Source organism: Lithobates pipiens, unplaced genomic scaffold, assembly GCF_037356315.1.
Source record: "Lithobates pipiens isolate NorthernLeopardFrog02 unplaced genomic scaffold, aLitPip1_a1.2 Scaffold_8, whole genome shotgun sequence".
Classification (NCBI taxonomy): Eukaryota; Metazoa; Chordata; class Amphibia; order Anura; family Ranidae; genus Lithobates; species Lithobates pipiens.
In genome coordinates this window covers 117,895,966-117,912,821 of record NW_027507903.1, presented here as the reverse complement: position 1 = coordinate 117,912,821, position 16,856 = coordinate 117,895,966, and the positions used below count along the sequence as shown (strand labels likewise).

At 44.3% G+C, this 16,856-nt stretch overlaps 1 protein-coding gene across 5 annotated transcripts in view; it reads left to right on the top strand.

The window, feature by feature from the left end:
* Positions 1–16,856, top strand: part of VPS13C (vacuolar protein sorting 13 homolog C) — a 626,331-nt gene that overhangs the window by 144,924 nt on the left and 464,551 nt on the right. For all 5 annotated transcript variants that reach the window (XM_077473219.1, XM_077473221.1, XM_077473220.1 and 2 more), the window contains 4 exons: positions 4,013–4,075; positions 12,376–12,520; positions 13,486–13,580; positions 15,574–15,716. In XM_077473219.1, coding sequence (XP_077329345.1) covers positions 4,013–4,075; positions 12,376–12,520; positions 13,486–13,580; positions 15,574–15,716 — 446 coding nt within the window. The remainder of the gene's footprint in view (positions 1–4,012; positions 4,076–12,375; positions 12,521–13,485; positions 13,581–15,573; positions 15,717–16,856) is intronic.

The following is a 16,856-nucleotide window of genomic DNA, read 5'->3' as shown; positions in this document are numbered from 1 at the left end:
TCCTTTTCTTTGGCTAGTCCAGCTATTCAGCCAGCTGTCGCAGCAATTGGAGTCTCCTGTCCTTTTAAGGATCAGGTCAGGCAGCCTGATAGGCATAACCAGGAGGATTATCTTTCTGAAAATAAGGCAGATATTCCTCAGTGCTGTGTTTTTTCTGTAGTTGCCTTAAAGGATTCTATACAGCAAGTCTCCCGTCTGGTTCTCCTGTCTGTACACCTGTGCAGACTTGTGTGGCTTAAGAACTGATCAGCCAGGCTTTCCTGTAAGAAGTTATTGGCAGGGTTTTCTCCTTAAATGGGTAACGTTTGGTGATGATCTGGACAAGTACATCCAAAAGATTTCCTTAGGAAAGAGTTCTTTACTTCTTGTAAAGAGAAGCACCAGGCATCCCTTGTTTAAAACCTAGGGGACTGCCTCAGGTATTTCAGCGACAAGGCAGCTCTGGCGCCAACATGGCGCTAGAACCAAGAACAAGCTGCAGGGGCAAAAAAAAAACCCTGGGTTCAGAACTCTTTTAACCACTTCCCGACCAGCGCACGACGATGTACGTCGACAGAATGGCACGGGCAGGCATATTGGCGTACAGGTACGTCCAATATTCAATGCCGCTCTGCCATCGCGAGCGCGCCGCCGGCGGCGCGCTCCCGCGCTGGTAGGGATCCCCGTGAGTCCGGTCACGGGACCCGCGGACTCGATCGCTGCGGGCATCCCCACGATCGTCTCACGGAGCGGCCGAATGGAGGAAATGCCGAGTAAACAGCATTTCTCCATTCTGCCTAGCAACTAGTGACGCTGATCTCTGCTCCATGTGATTGGAGCAGAGATCAGTGTTCACTAAATGAAAGCCCAACCCCCCCACAGTTAGTAACACACCCCTAGGAAAACCTAACCCCTACACTGCCACCCACTGGTTAACCCCTTCACTGCCAGTGTCATTTACACAGGAATCACTGCATTTATATAGCAGTGATTACTGTATAAATGTCAATGGTCCCAAAAATGTGTCAAAAATGTCCGATGGGTCCCCCGCAATGTCGCAGTCACAATACAAATCGCTGATTGCCGCCATTACTAGTAAAAAAAAAAAATAATTAAAAATTATTAATAAAAATGCTATAAAACTATCCCTATTTTGTAAACGCTATAACTTTTGCGCAAACCAATCAATAATCGCTTATTGCAATTTTTTTTACCAAAAATATGTAGAAGAATACGTATCGGCCTAAACTGAGGGGAAAAAAATGTTTTTTTATATATTTTTGGGGGATATTTATTATAACAAAAAGTAAAAAATAATGCGTTTTTTTTCAAAATTGTTGCTCTATTTTTGTTTATAGCGCAAAAAATAAAAACCGCAGGGGTGATCAAATACCACCAAAAGAAAGCTCTATTTGTGGGGAAAAAAAGGACGTCAATTTTGTTTGGGAGCCACGTCGCACGACCGCGCAATTGTCAGTTAAATCGACGCAGTGCCGAATCGCAAAAAGTGGTCTGGTCTTTGACCAGCAAAATGGTCCGGTCTGCAAGTGGTTAAACCCTGCACCAAGCCTTCCTTTTTGAGGCCTTGGTGCCCTCAAGTTATCTCTGTATGAGTCTAATGAAGCAGGCCACCATCCATCCTTCCCAAGGCAGTTCTCTACACTTAATTCCATTCCAGGCCTATACAATAAGACATCTTGCCTGCTTGGGACAAGAGAGCACAAGCCCTGGATTACCCCTTGTCCTCTCCCCGGGCGCGCTTAAGTCTACGTTTGTGGTTGCAGGATCGGAACCTGCAAAAATTCTTGCTCCCGGTGTCTTGGAGAGTACTGACCACAGACGCCAGTCTCTCTGTCTGGGGAGCGACCCTAGAGGGGCTCACAGCTCAGGGGAGATGGTCAAGGGCAGAGCCTGCCCACCAACATCTTGGAGTAACAGGTTGTATGTCTGGCCCTACGGTCCTGGACAGTGAAGCTTCAGGACTGCCCCGTCAGGGTTCAGTCTGACAATGCCACTACAGTGGCCTATATCAACCACCATGGTGGTACCAGGAGCCTTTCAACTTAGGAGGAGGTGAACCGCATATTAATCTGCGCAGAGGGACATGTGCCGGTTCTATCGGCGGTCCATAACGCAGGAGTAGAGAACTGGAAGGCAGGTTATATCAGGCGCTAGCAAATCTGCCTGGGGGAATTGGCTGGAAAAATCAGTTTTTCTATGCTAGTCAGACGGACGAAAACCGACGCTAGGGCAGCTATTTGCTACTGGCTATGAACTACCTTATTCTAGTCCGGTCGTACGTCATCACGGTCGAATCCATCGGACTTTGGTGTGATTGTGTATGGCCAAGTTCGTTCATTCGGAACAGTCCATCGGAACTCCGTTGAAAAGTCAGTTGGGAAGACCGTTGGACCTAGTCTGCCGGAAAGTCTGGTCGCGTGTACGCGGCATTAAACCTGTTACTGTCTGTGTTACAGAAACAACAGTTTGAGCCTATCAAGGAAATTCCATTAGTCGTGCTGTCACGCTAGCCTTCCTGAGGGCCATCACCTCAGCTAGAAAGGTGTCAGAGTTGGCAGCCCTTTTGTGCAGGGAAGCATACTTGATCCTTCACCACGACAGGGTCGTGTTACGACCTGTTGCATCCTCTTTGCCAAAAGTGGTGTCGGCCTTTCCTTTGAATTAGGACGTTGTTTTTTTTTTTTTGTCTTTTTTTTTTTTCTCCGCCTCATTCAGCTTTCAGCAGAAGAGAAATGACTGCACTTCTTGGATGTAATGTGAGCAGTCAGTTTATTTGTCTAGATCTGTGGAGATCCAGGGATCAGACTTTGTTTTAGCAGAAGGACCCAAGAAGAGGCAGGCAGCTTCCATTGCCAATTGGGTCCAGCAGTTGGTCATTCAGGCCTATGGTCTGAAACGTAGGGCTCCTCCTTTTAGGGTGAGAGCTCATTCTACCAGGGTGTAGGAACTTCCTCCCTGGGCTTTTCGCCATCAGGTATCTCTGGCTCAGATTTGTAAGGCTGGTACCTGGTCTTCAGTGCATACGTTCGCAAAATGTTATCAAGTGGATGTTGGAGCAGCTGAGGATTCAGCTTTTGGCTGCAGTGTACTGCGGGCTGCTGAATAGGTCTAATGGCTATATTTTTGGTAGAGTGTCTCCCTCCCCTCAATGGTATTGATCTGGGATGTCCCAGTAAGTAAGGAATAATGGCCTCACTCCGTGTCATGTCCTCATCCTACTAACCTGTAAAATCCTTTTCTTTATGTACATCACGAGACACAGAAATCTCTCCCCTCTTTTTGGGGATTAAGTGCTTGCTAGAAATCTGAAGTGCTTTCTGTATCAGAGGGGTTATATAGGGGATCAGTTCCTGTCTAAAAAAAAAAAAAACTTTTGGTCTACCAGTGTCTATTCACCTGGAGATGAAGTATAACCCAGTAAGTAAGGAATAATAGCCTCTGTGTCCTGTGATGTACTCAAAGAAAAATATTTTACAGGTAATTATGATGAAAAAAATCCTATTTTTCAGGTGCAAGGGGGCCTTGGCAGGTAGGCTACATCGGGGATGATTTCTATATTCCCGTGATTTATATGAGCAGCCCTAGCCATTCCATAATGCTGGTCCCTCTGTCCTTTTGGGCACAGATTGAAAGTGTTAGTTTACCTCACCTGCCAGCTGCCCATAAGGGTTAGCGGGGAATGCATAACCCTGCACCCTCATTACACACTGCTGTCAGGTGCAGTTGAGCACAGCTCAGCTGACATTTTCAATGCTGTGTGATGTCCTTCACACTGCGCCACATCGCATTACATACTCAATGTGAAGTGGGTACCAGCACAGCGTGTGTGTATAGTGGGGGGTCAGCAAAATGCACCTTCACCTGTGTAGACAGAAATGATTGCACTGGTCCTGGTTATATACTTCTATGTAGGTTTGGTGTACAGGTCTTTTGCTTTTCATGTGTGTTTGTGAAGGATTGTGAACACAGTTTAACATTTTTGTGCTGTGTAACTTATTTTTTTTCTTTACAGGCTTTGGAAAACAATCTTGATGTGTTTAATATAATCCTAGGCAGGCAACAAGCTCAAGCAGAGGTAATGATTATATTTTTGCTTTATTTTGTGCTGATAAAATGTGTATGTCATTTAAAGAGAGACTGTTGTGTTTTTACCAGTACAGCAAAGTCCTTCTTTGTGTTGTCATCTATGCTGGAAAGTGGTCGTAAAATCCTGCCCGAGTGTATGCAAATAAGGCCAGCCTCATGATGGTTCTAAGGCTGTAGAGTAGAAAGTATTTTGCTTGCCACTGACTTAGAATAAGGAAAATAACACATTTGTAGATTTATGCATTTTATCTATACTAGCTTTGACTGGAAAATGTTCATTAAGCGAGAAAAATGTAAAAAGTGCTTTCTGGCTTACACAATATTCTGCATAGCCACATGCACAGTGGTAATATGGATATACATATGAGCAATACAAAAATATTTACTATAGCTATAAGGAATGTTTCTCATTAAGATAATTTTTTTTCCTAGTGCCGCCTGTTTCAGACCAAGCTGAGAAATTATACTTGGTTTATTTTATTTAATGAGTGCTACCAAATTATTTTACCAGTAGGGGCAGCACAGTGGCTAAGTGGTTAGCATTTCTGCCTAGCAGCACTAGGGTCTCCAGATCCCAACCACAGCACTACCTGCCTGGAGTTTTTTCGTGTGCCTGCCTGGGTTTCCTCTGGGTACCTTGGTTTCCTCCCACACTCCAAAGTCCTGCTCGTAGGTTAATTGAATCCTGTCTAAATGTGAATATACTGTATCTCACAAAAGTGAGTACAGCCCTGTATCTCACAAAAGTGAGTACAGTACCGCTGTATCACACGGCCCCGGTGCTCCGCATCAGTGGATGTGATTGACAGCAGCGCGAGCCAATGGCTGCGCTGCTTTCCATCCATCCACTCCAGCCAATCAGTGGCCAGGCTGAACAGTGGAAAGGACGGCGGGGGCGAGCGCGGGATTTTCGAGGGGTGAGGTAAGTAAAACGGGGGGCTGGGGGCGCAGGCACTGTCAGACGTTTTTTCACCTTAATGCATAGAATGCATTAAGGTGAAAAAACATTTACCTTTACAACCCCTTAAATGTCTAAACTGCTGGCAACAAAAGTGTGTACACTACAAGTAAAAATGTCCAAAGTGTCAATATTTTGTGTGGCCACCATTATTTTCCAGCACTGCCTTAACCCTCTTGGGCATGACAACATCAGAGTTAGTGGATGTTAGAGATCTTGCGCTCCTCCACCTTCCATTTGAGGATGCCTACAGATGCTCAATAGGGTTTAGGTCTAGTGATATGCTTGGCCAGTACATTACCTTTACCCTCAGCTTCTTTAGCAAGGCAGTGGTAGTCTTAGAGGTGTTTGGGTTTGTTATCACGTTGGTATACTGCCCAGTATGTCAGTATTAAGTATGTCACAGTACATGTTGACATTCATGGTTCCTTCAATGAACCATAGGTCCCCAGTGCTGACAGAACTCATGCAGCCCCAAACCTTGACACGCTCACCATCATACTTGACACTTTTCTCTCTACTTCTAACCTGGTTGCCGCCACACACTTGATACCATCTGAATCCCAAAGTTTATCTTGGTCTCATCACACCACAGGACATTGTTCCAATAATCCATTGTCAGGAACCATGAATCGGACTGAGACAGAAGTGCAGTAAAAATCACACTTTTTAGTAAAATGGTATAAACAGAGCAAATGTAGCAAAACATAGCCAAGGTTTGGGAACCAGAGCGGGTAGTCGAAGCAAGCAAGTGAAATGGGAATCCAGAGATCAGCGTAGTAGAGGCAGTAAACAGGATCAGGAACCAGAAGGGAAGTCAGATAGGCAAAAGTCTTTAACAGGAAAACACAGCAGAGAGTATCCGGATATGTTGACCAGGCAATGGCACAGGAGATCCAGGCAGTTTAAAGTGGTTTGGTACCTAAAAATGAAAGTTCATGTTATTAAAATCAACAGATAGCATACTTACCTAAACGAACCCTGAAAAAAAAAAATATTATTTACTTACCTTTTATTTCTGATGTTTCAGCTGACTTCCGGGTTGTCCTCCCGTGGGAGTAGGCGTGGCTATCGTCCTCGCAATGGTCCCTGGGAAATTTCCCAAGAATCCATGGGGGTGTAGTGTCACATTATGCTGCCTATCACAGGATGCTGCGGAAGTGACGTTTCCGCCAGAAATTGCGTACTGCGCATGCGCCGTGCGTTCCAAACGCTAGCGCCGTGCGTTCCAACATATGTTCGGCAATACAGTTAAGCAAAAGCATCACAGAATGTTACGGAAGTGACTGTGCAGACAACACAAACACTGGGCGTTACAACACCAATACTTCCCTTGTTACCTCGTATCAGTTTTTAAATAACCATGCTGAGCTACGTGTGCTGTTAGGTTATGGAGTGCTGGGACTTGTAGTGCCTATGCTGAGCTACGTGCGGTCTTCGGTTATGGAGTGCTGGGACTTGTAGTGCCTATGCTGAGCTACGTGCGGTCTTCGGTTATGGAGTGCTGGGACTTGTAGTGCCTATGCTGAGCTACGTGCGGTCTTAGGTTATGGAGTGCTGGGACTTGTAGTGCCTATGCTGAGCTACGTGCGGTCTTCGGTTATGGAGTGCTGGGACTTGTAGTGCCTATCCTGAGCTACGTGCGGTCTTAGGTTATGGAGTGCTGGGACTTGTAGTGCCTATCCTGAGCTACGTGCGGTCTTAGGTTATGGAGTGCTGGGACTTGTAGTGCCTATGCTGAGCTACGTGCGGTCTTCGGTTATGGAGTGCTGGGACTTGTAGTGCCTATGCTGAGCTACGTGCGGTCTTCGGTTATGGAGTGCTGGGACTTGTAGTGCCTATGCTGAGCTACGTGCGGTCTTAGGTTATGGAGTGCTGGGACTTGTAGTGCCTATGCTGAGCTACGTGCCGTCTTAGGTTATGGAGTGCTGGGACTTGTAGTGCCTATGCTGAGCTACGTGCAGTTTTAGGTTCTGGATTGCTGGGACTTGTAGTGCCTATGCTAAGCTACGTGCGGTCTTTGGTTATGGAGTGCTGTGACTTGTAGTGCCTATGCTGAGCTACGTGCGGTGTAGTGTCACATTTTGCTGCCTATCACAGGATGCTGCGGAAGTGACGTTGCCGCCAGAAATTGCGTACTGCGCATGCGCGATGCGTCCCAAACACTCGCGCCGTGCGTTCCAACATAGTTTCGGCAATATAGTTCAGCGGAACCATCACATAATGTTACGGAAGTGATGTTACACACAACACAAACACTGGGCCGTTCGTTACAACACTAATACTTCCCTTGTTACCTAGTAGGTTTTGCATTGCTGGGACTTGTAGTGCCTATCCTGAGCTACATGCTTACTCTGTCTTACTCTGAGCACACACAAAACAAGCAGCTACAAAGGCGGCTACATCAGCGCACAGCCTAGGCCACCAGAATTGTTGGGAAATAGCCCAAACGAGTTAATTCTTCCCTGGGTGGCCAGCAGCCTTGGGAAAATGTTAAGTCTGGAGCATGGCCGTGTGGCGCCTCTCGGGAACAAAGCAGCAGTCACAAGGTTTCTCAGTAGAATGAATCTGAGTGGCAAGAATTGTCAACCAAAGGTTATATAAGACTGGTACGAGAACCATAGCCAGAATACGATCAGGAGGTATCACAGGAACCGACTTCATTTTGGAAGCGGAGGAAAACTGTGACAATGCATCAGCCCTTACATTCTTAGTACCCAGTAAGAATGAGACTATGTAATTGAAGCTTCACATGAAAAGAGCCCATCGCGCCCTTCTGGGAGAGAGGCGTGTAGCCTCAAATAAGAATGTGAGATTGTTATGGTCTATTAGAATAAGAACTGGCACAGTGGTACCTTCGAGGAGATGCCTCCATTCTTTAAGGGCTAAAATGATCGCTAACAATTCTGACCCCAATCTCGTAAATGCATTCCACAGGACACAATTTCTTGAAAAAGTAGCCACAAGGATGCATAGCACTCTGAGGTAGAAGTTTGAGACAGTAGGGCACAAACTCCAGTCTCTGATGCATCAACCTCAAGGATGAAAGGTACCTTGGGATCAGGATGTACCAACACAGGAGCAGAAAAAAAGGCAGCCTTGAGACTCTCTAAGGCATTAATGGAATCCGGAGACCAATTCTGTTGTCTCCGGATTCTGGTCATATCTGTCAGGGGTTTGACCGGAGATAAGAAGTTACAAAATAAACTTCTGATAATTGGCAAAGCCAAGAAAATGTTGCAATGGATGTAAACCCAACCGAATAGGTTGGGGGGCCAATGTGGAACTGCCAAAAGTTTCTCTGGTTCCATCGAAAAACCAGTAGTGGAAATGACATAACCTAGGAATTGAACCTGTTCACAATATAACTCGCACTTCTCCAATTTATAATATAGGTTATTATTTCTCAGCCTCTGAAGCACAAAGCAGACATCTGTGTGGTGGCTTTCTAGGGACTTAGAAATATGAGGCTATTAACGCGATAAACCACCACACATAGCTGTAACAAATCTCGGAGGACATTGTTGATAAATTCCTGGAAAACTGCTGGGGCTTTGCAGGGACCAAACGACATTACAAGGTATTTGTAATGGCCTGTTCTAGTGTTAAACTCAGTTTGAAATTCATCACCCTCCGCGATCCTCACAAGATTGTATGCCCCTCTCAAAACAAGCTTCATGGAATCGGATAAGCATTCTTTAATCGTTAAGCAATTGAGACCCCTATAATCTATACAAGGTCTCAGTTCACCACTCTTCTTTTTCACAAAGAAGAAACCAGCACCAGCAGGAAACGAGGATTTATGGATGAAGCCTTGTGTGTGTCAGCAACATACTACTCCATCCATGGCTTTTTCCTCCAAGACAGACAAAGGGTAAACCCGGTCACGAGTGAGTATGGCACCAGGTTGAAGGTCAGTTGCACAATCATATGACTGGTGTGGAGGCAAACTACTGGCTTGACTTTTGTCAAAGACATCGCTAAGTTTGCTGTATGGCAGGAAGGAGAGTGGAGAGATGCACAAGACCTTAGCCATTTTCTGAAAACATGTCTTCCTGCATTGTTAAGACTAGGAGAGAACCTCAGCATGAAGCCAATCAAAAGAGGGGTTATGCCTCTGTAACTAAGGATAACCAATAACCACCAGGAAATGAGGTGAGGAAATGACTTGGAAGTCGATTATCTCATGGTGAAGAGCCTCTGTGGCCATGGTCAATGGAGCAGTCTCATGAGTCAAATGGGCAGGCTGTAGAGGTCTCCTCTCTCTCAATAGCCTTAATGGCAAGTGGAGTGGCACTAAGCTTCAGCGGAATCGAGTGCTTAGACACAAAGGCACCAACAATGAACAGGCCTGCAGCCCCAGAGTTGATTAGAGCCTGTATCTCGATGGACGACTTAGACCAAGAAAGGGTCACCAGAACCAGGGGCTTATCCTACTGGATAACTGGGGACGTAACAACGCCACCTAAGGTCTATCCTCTACAGGACTTCAAGTGCAAGCTTTTCGCGGACGGATAGGACAAGACTTCACAAAGTGACCTGCCTGGCCACAATACAGGCACAATTTCTCTCTCCTCTCTCTCTCTCCTAAAGACCCTCTCCTCTGCAGAGGGATGTGTGAAGCCCAACTGCATGGGTTCTACTTCACTAGCTGACTCTGTACCAGTAGGCATGGGAGGGGAGGGAGGCAAGGGTGGAACTGCAAAGCTCAGAGCCAAAGGTACAGTAGACTTCTGCAAGGAAGGTCTCTCTCGGAGTTTGGAGAGAATGGCATCTGAGAGACGATGAGAAAAAGCAGCCGCAGCGACCTAATTGTTCCAAGCAACCTCTGCTGCCAGAGTACGGAATTCAATGGTGTAATCGGCAACAGTTCTTGTACTCTGAATGACATGAGGCTGTTGGCAGCAGAAGTGGAACGTGCGGGAACATTAAATACCATTTTAAAGGAAGCCACAAACTGTTTAACAAAGGATGACATTCATTTCCCATAGAGGGTTTGCCAAGGCTCTCTCGGAAGGCAAAGAAATCACAAAGACTACTTTGATTCTGTCCGTGGGAAATGCCTGGGGCAGCGTTGCAAAGTATATCCCAACCTGGTTGAGAAACCCTCTGCATGGTACTGGCTATCCCCCACATCGCTGGGGAAACGGAGCTGAACCAGACATGCTTCTTTATAGAGGGAAGATTCGAGGATGCCTGCACAGACTGGAGCAGCAGCAGGGATGGCCTGTAACACAGGTTGTACCGGAACAGCCTCAGTGAGGGGATGCATGTGAGAAGTGCGAATCGTGAGCGTCCGTAATGCTATGGCAAACTAATCCATGCGGTGATCCTGCTCATCCAATCTGGAAAAAATATTACCAATAAGTGGATTACCTGTATCTTCTGAATTCATGGCCTTCGCCTACTGTCAGAAACCATGAATATGACTGAGACAGAAGTGCAGTAAAAAAAATCAAGCTTGTTTTATAAAATGGTATAAACAGAGCAAACTTCAGGGTTTGGTAAGCAGAGCAGGTAGTCGGGGGGGGGGGGGGGGGGGCAGTGAAACAGGAATCCAGAAATCAGCATAGTAGCAACAATAAACAGGATCAGGAACAAGAAGGGAAGTCAGCCAGGCAAAAGTCTTTAACAGCAGCGAGTATCCGGATATGTTGACCAGGCGAAGGCACAGGAGATCTGATCCAGGCAGTTTAAATAACCAGCAGGGCTAGCTGACGAGCAGGAAATAAAGATTCATTATGGAATGAAGAGTACTGGCAATTGAATGACGGTGGAGCCCAGAGCTCGGAGAAGGAAGGGCTGAGCCCAGCCCTGACATCCGTGTCCTTAGTATGCTTGTCTTAAGCAAATTGTCTGCAGGCTTTCTTGTGCATCATCTTTAGAAGTGGACGACAGCCATGCAGACCAATTTAATGCTGTGAGCGGTGTATGGTCTGAGCACTGACAGGCTGACCCCCACCCCTTCAACCTCTGCAGCAATGCTGGCATCGGCCATACATCTATTTCCCAAAGACAACATCTGGATATGACACTGAGCACGTGTACTCAACTTCTTTGATCTACAAATGATGGGGCCTGTTCTAAGTGGAACCTGTCCTGTTAAACTGCTGTATGATCTTGGCCACTGTGCTGCAGCTCTGTTTCAGGGTCTTGGCTATCTTCTTACAGCCCAGGCCATCTTTATGTAGAGCAACAATTCTTTTTTTTCAGATCCTCAGAGTTGCCATGAGGTGCCATGTTGAACTTCCAATGACGAGTATGAGTGATGAGAACACCTGAGACCTTGTAACGAGTCACATGAAAGCGGGGAGGGAAATTGGCTAATTGTGCCCAATTTGGACATTTTGTAATTACTTCAGTGTTGTCACATGAAAAGATATAATAAAATATTTGCAAAAATGTGAAAGGTGTACTGTAGCTGTCACATGACCCAGCTCTTTCCCAGTCTGTCTGCAGGTAAACAGTGGAATGGGAGCGTTTAGTTCTCTGCTACTGGTCACATGTTCAAAATGGAAAAACAGACTTTGGGATATAGAGTAAAAATAAAAAATGAATATTAAACTGTTTTAAATTGTCAACATCTAAACATTCATACAGAGTTCTCAGTACTGTATTTCAGTATATAAACTCACTTTACTCTTAAAAATAAGTGTAAAATGCAAAACTCCGTTGGGTGTAACAAGATATCCGCTTTCCCCCTTCTCAGTCTATCCTTACTATGGAGGAGTGCGGGGTGTAGCAAGATGGCAGCGACAAGTCACTTCCGTTAAACATTTTGACGGGTGGCCTAATCTGGTGAAACATCGGTCCCTCTGCCCTGCATCTTAAAATAGCAGGGAGGTGAAACCCCCATCATTTAAGATGTAATATTCCACCCCCTTTGTGTTTATCTCTTTAGTTGACATGAAGGAAAGGGGAGGGAGTTGGCTTTCTTTTACCACTGTGTATACGCCCACATATGTGACTCTATAATCATATGAGCTGCTCAGATGTGATGGGGTGGAAATGTTCAGAGTAAAAATATACTGAAAACTGAGCGTGTGCACTAGCTGCCAACACTGCTCTGCAAAATCACCAACTGCAGTGAGGACAAGGACTGGAGGGGGAGATAGAGGACAGCAGGATCAACCAGGTTTTTGAAGAATACAGTAAACTAATCTCACAGTGACTGAGTGATTATGAACAGTATGGAATACATGTATTTATGGTTTTTAATGATGTGGGTTTAATTGCGATTTGCAAAATGTTTTGCTCCTCTTGCTGCTAAATTGTTAATGTAAATGTTCTATATGTAAGATTTGTTTAATCAGTCATATCTTTATTTTCAGGTAGTAAGGTCAGGACAAAAGGTACTAGCAAAGAAGGCCGCCCAAAGTGGAGAGAAAAAAAGTGGAGGCTGGTTTGGAGGATTTTGGGGGAAAAAGGATACAGCCTCTAAGAAAGAAGACTCTGATGAACTTTCTGTTCCAGAAAGTAATTATTTTATTTTGTGGTTTGTAAATGATGGAAAACTTTAGAAGGATTTCACCATTTGATAATGCAGTGAGCAATGCGACAAGTGTTGTAAGCCATAGAAATCACCTTGCATCTTTCTGAATCCAGTAAATTGATCAAATAGTATTTGATTGGTTGTTTGCTACCTTTTGCATGTCTTCATTGCTTTTTATTGACTTTTATGAAAAGAGAAGATCTTAGAATAAGAAAGAGAGGGGAGGCAGCTCAACATATTAGTGAGTGATGGGGAGGAGAGTAGCCTGCTTATAGCATGGGGAGAAGGCATCTTGACCTGCTTTTGTTGTTTATAGCAGTGTTTTTCAACCATTTTTCAACCTTTTAGAATCGTGCACAATCCCAGGGGAAAGACCGCCTGAGGGCTCATTCACAGGAGCACAACAGCTCCTAGCACCCCATTCCCACCAAAATTACCCTCCCAGCACAACCCCCCCCCCCATCCATATTATGCCAGCACAAACCCCCAAAAGTCCCCCCTCATAGCACAATCCCCCCCCTCCCCTCCTCTTAGCACCAATTCTGTCCCTAAAGTCATGGTGGCAGCAGGAAGGGGAAGAGCCAGGCGTGGGTGCGGGGGTTGTGCTCAGATGGGGCTGTTGCTGCAGAACCCCTGAGGACTCCCAGTGACGCCTTGATTGAGAAACACTAATTTATAGTGATGCACCCAGACTAGGGGAAAAGTTATGAATAAATACTTTGCCGAAGAGCAGAGTCCTGGCATAAAGAGGGACTTTTTAAAACAAAATAAAGAGTAGGTCTTAAAAGCTGTTAATTGCAGTAAATTGCAAAAACATGTAAATGCGGAGAGCTTTACTATGATGCAGGTGTGCACTCTATCGTAGGTTTAAATTTTAGATTTGATCGTTTTAATGCAGGCTTAAAAGTTACTTATTTGAGATTGTACTATTTGTCGCAATGTGTTTCAGAAATTGATGACCTTATGACTCCAGAGGAAAAAAAGAAGCTATTTACCGCTATTGGGTACAGTGAAAGCTCCTACAATCTCACTTTGCCTAAAAATGTAAGTGATTCTAATGCTAATGAGCGCCTTTAGAAATTCACAATAGACAATGGATGCTTAAACGTATTTAAAAAAGCTGAACATGTCAGCTGTCTGTGTTAATATGAGGAATTATGTATTAAGGGTTTCAGGTGAGCATCACTATTAATGACAATCACACATTTGCTACAATCTTCTGAGTGGAGTAGTGCTAATACATTTTCTACCCATTCACTAATAGAGACCCAACTTTCCTACCCTTTCCTCAGGCATTGTTTATATTAAGCAATCAGACAGTACTGTGCCAAATGTATTTCTTAGTGAATGCACATTGTGTAGTACCTCCCTGCTTTTTATCCCTCAACCATAGATGTTCCTTTACTTTATAATGTGTTTTGTTAATTTTTTACTGCAGATTTCAAACCATACTTGAATTCCTTCATAGACTCAAGTATTTATCATCATGTATAGGGGTAAAAATCTGCAGTACAAAGCAGACCTTTATATTGTAAAAGAAGTGAAAGTCTGTTAGCTGAGAATGAAATTGCAATGTCTGTGTATATTTTAGAATTAAAGCTGAACTATGTAGGCTACTATACAATGTTTACACTTTCTTCGGACACACTCTTTTAAAGCTTCTCTGAATTAGCAGTTAGAACACCTGTCACTAAATAAAATGGTTCGCTTACAGTCCTCTTAACACCGCGTTTTGCTTTGCTTCAATAACGATTCCACATGGCACGTTAGAGGGGCTTCAAAGAGTCTTCAAAGCTTCCAGAGAAATCTGACAAAGCTCGCTTGAAGCACCTGCAGATATTAAGAGGCTTTAATTCAGCTTTGGCTTAACTTTTTGTTTTGGAGGTATTGCAGATATGCGATATCCACACGCACAGGGCATTTGCCAAGTTTTCGGTAAAGCTTCAAAAAAGCACCACAAAGTGTGCGTGTAAACATACAAATTCCGGTTCTCTCAGGGGAGAGGATCGTGTGTTCATACTAAGTATTAACACCAATCCGTCTCCTCTCCTAGACAGTCCTATACCCTCCCCAGTTAGAACACACCTAGGTTTTTTTTTTTTTTTTTTATTATTTGGGATATTTATTATAGCAAAAAGTAAGATATTGTGTTTTTTTTCAAAATTGTCGCTCTTTAGCGCAAAAAATAAAAACCACAGAGGTGATCAAATACCACCAAAAGAAAGCTCTATTTGTGGGAAAAAAAAGACGTACATTTTGTTTGGGTTCAGCATCGCACGACCACACTATTGTCAATTAAAGCAACGCAGTGCCGTATAGCACCCCCAGGAAGGGGGTTCAATTATTCTGGGGCTGAAGTGGTTAAGCAGTTACAGCAACAGTTTCTTTTGGGGGCGGGGGGTGTTGGGGCGAATGAAGGTTTCAATTTTAAATTGCTTGGCTTAAACTTCTGACGCTTTTTGCTTGACATCTTGGCCAGGTAAAGGAAATTGAAAAAACACTTACTGGCAGGATCAACAGCTGAAAATAAAAGAAAAAGGCCTAAAAAAATAAAACTGATGCAAAGTGGTATGCTGCAAAATACTGTAATAATACATTTTTGTGTTTGTGTTTAATTAAATGTTGTTTACAAAGTTTATGTGATTATACCAAGCTTGTGTGTGATCACTCACTGACTTCTTACAAAATTCTACAACCTGTTTGGATTGAATCAGTGTATACCTGTAATCCACATATAACAAGTCCTTGTTTAGCACACCTTGGGAACCTTATGTTGGTTTACGTTGAATACCCTACAGTGGCATTTCTGAGTGTCTATAAGGAGCTGATTATTAACTGTACATGTGTAAATCTTCCAAATTTCCAAATCTAAACCTTAGCAGAAAATACAGGACACTGCACCAGGCTCGGTGTAAGTACACTTTCAGCTCAAAGGAAAAATGCAAATGGCTGCCAAAAATTTTGCAGTAATATGGAGCTTCACTTTTTTTAAATTGTTGGTTTGTTTAATAATTTTTATTATTTGGTTTATTCCTAGTACGTGGCTCACATACTGGGTTTCAAGCTTCTCAGCACATCTATAACTATCCGAGAGGATGCCAATGCACCAGAGACCCTGAAAATTCAGATAATTGATCTCAGCACAAAAGTCTCCCAGAGACCGGGCGCACAGGCTCTGAAGTGAGTAGTTTTCTTTTTTTGTGCTCATAAATGCCTTTTAAAGGGGTTATAAATAACCTTCTGCCTTTACATATGCATTAAGATAAAAAGCCTTCTGCGTGCAGCAGCCCCCAACACTTATCTGAGGTCTCTTTCTGTCCAGCGATGTCCACGAGTGTTTCGGTCACCCGGGATGCTCCTTCTTGATTAGCTGAGACACAGCAGTAGCGCTATTGGCTCCTGCTGCGGTCAATCAAAGTTAGCTAGCCAATGAGGGGAGAGGGGCAGTTCTGGGTCAGGTCTCCGTGTCTGAATGGACACGAGGAGCTGTGACTCGGCTTGGGTGCCCCCATAGCGAGCTGCTTGCTGTGGGGGGGCATTAAACAGGAGGGAGGGGCTAGGAGCACAGAAGAGGGACCTGAGAAGAGGAGGATCCGGCCTGTGCAAAACCACTGCAACAGAGCAGGTAAGTATAACATGTTTGTCATTTTTATAGGAAAAAAAACAAAACTTTACAATCACTTTTAAGGATCAATTAATATTAAAAGTGCTTAATTTTAGAAAATGAAAATCTACATTGTGCCAGCTTTGGTGTGGGATAATCGTAAAAACTCTTAACCTAAGTTTTGCATTTGTCCATGGACAGTCCCCGTTGTAAGTGGTCTATCCCCAGATTTGTTCTCAGGAGCCAGGCAAAGTAGTGAATTGCAGTGCAGGCTCCAACCCAAATCATGCTGCACAAATGTCACTCCATATATTAGACTTAAATACTGCGTGATCAGGACCCACTTACCTGCTCACACATAGGCTCTGCCTCCATTTGTTTCTGTTATTGGCTGCTACACAGCATCCCAACCAATCACAAACCTTTCCTCATATACTCCTGCACAGCTGGCTTCGGATGACATCTGAGCAGATGTAAAGTTAACACAACACAGGATGAGGATGTCCTGTCGGGCCGAATGCAGGGATTTAGTGTGTGTAGATAAGGCAGACAGAAGGGTGCAGAGATAAATTATGGACAGGATAGGTGCATTTACAAATCAGAAGTCACTGTGCTAACCAGTCAGAATGAAGCTGAGGCTTAGGAAGGGGATTGTAGCACCCAAACATAGGGCTGTGCGATTTTCCTCCCCAAAAAATTGCAATTTTTTAAAAATA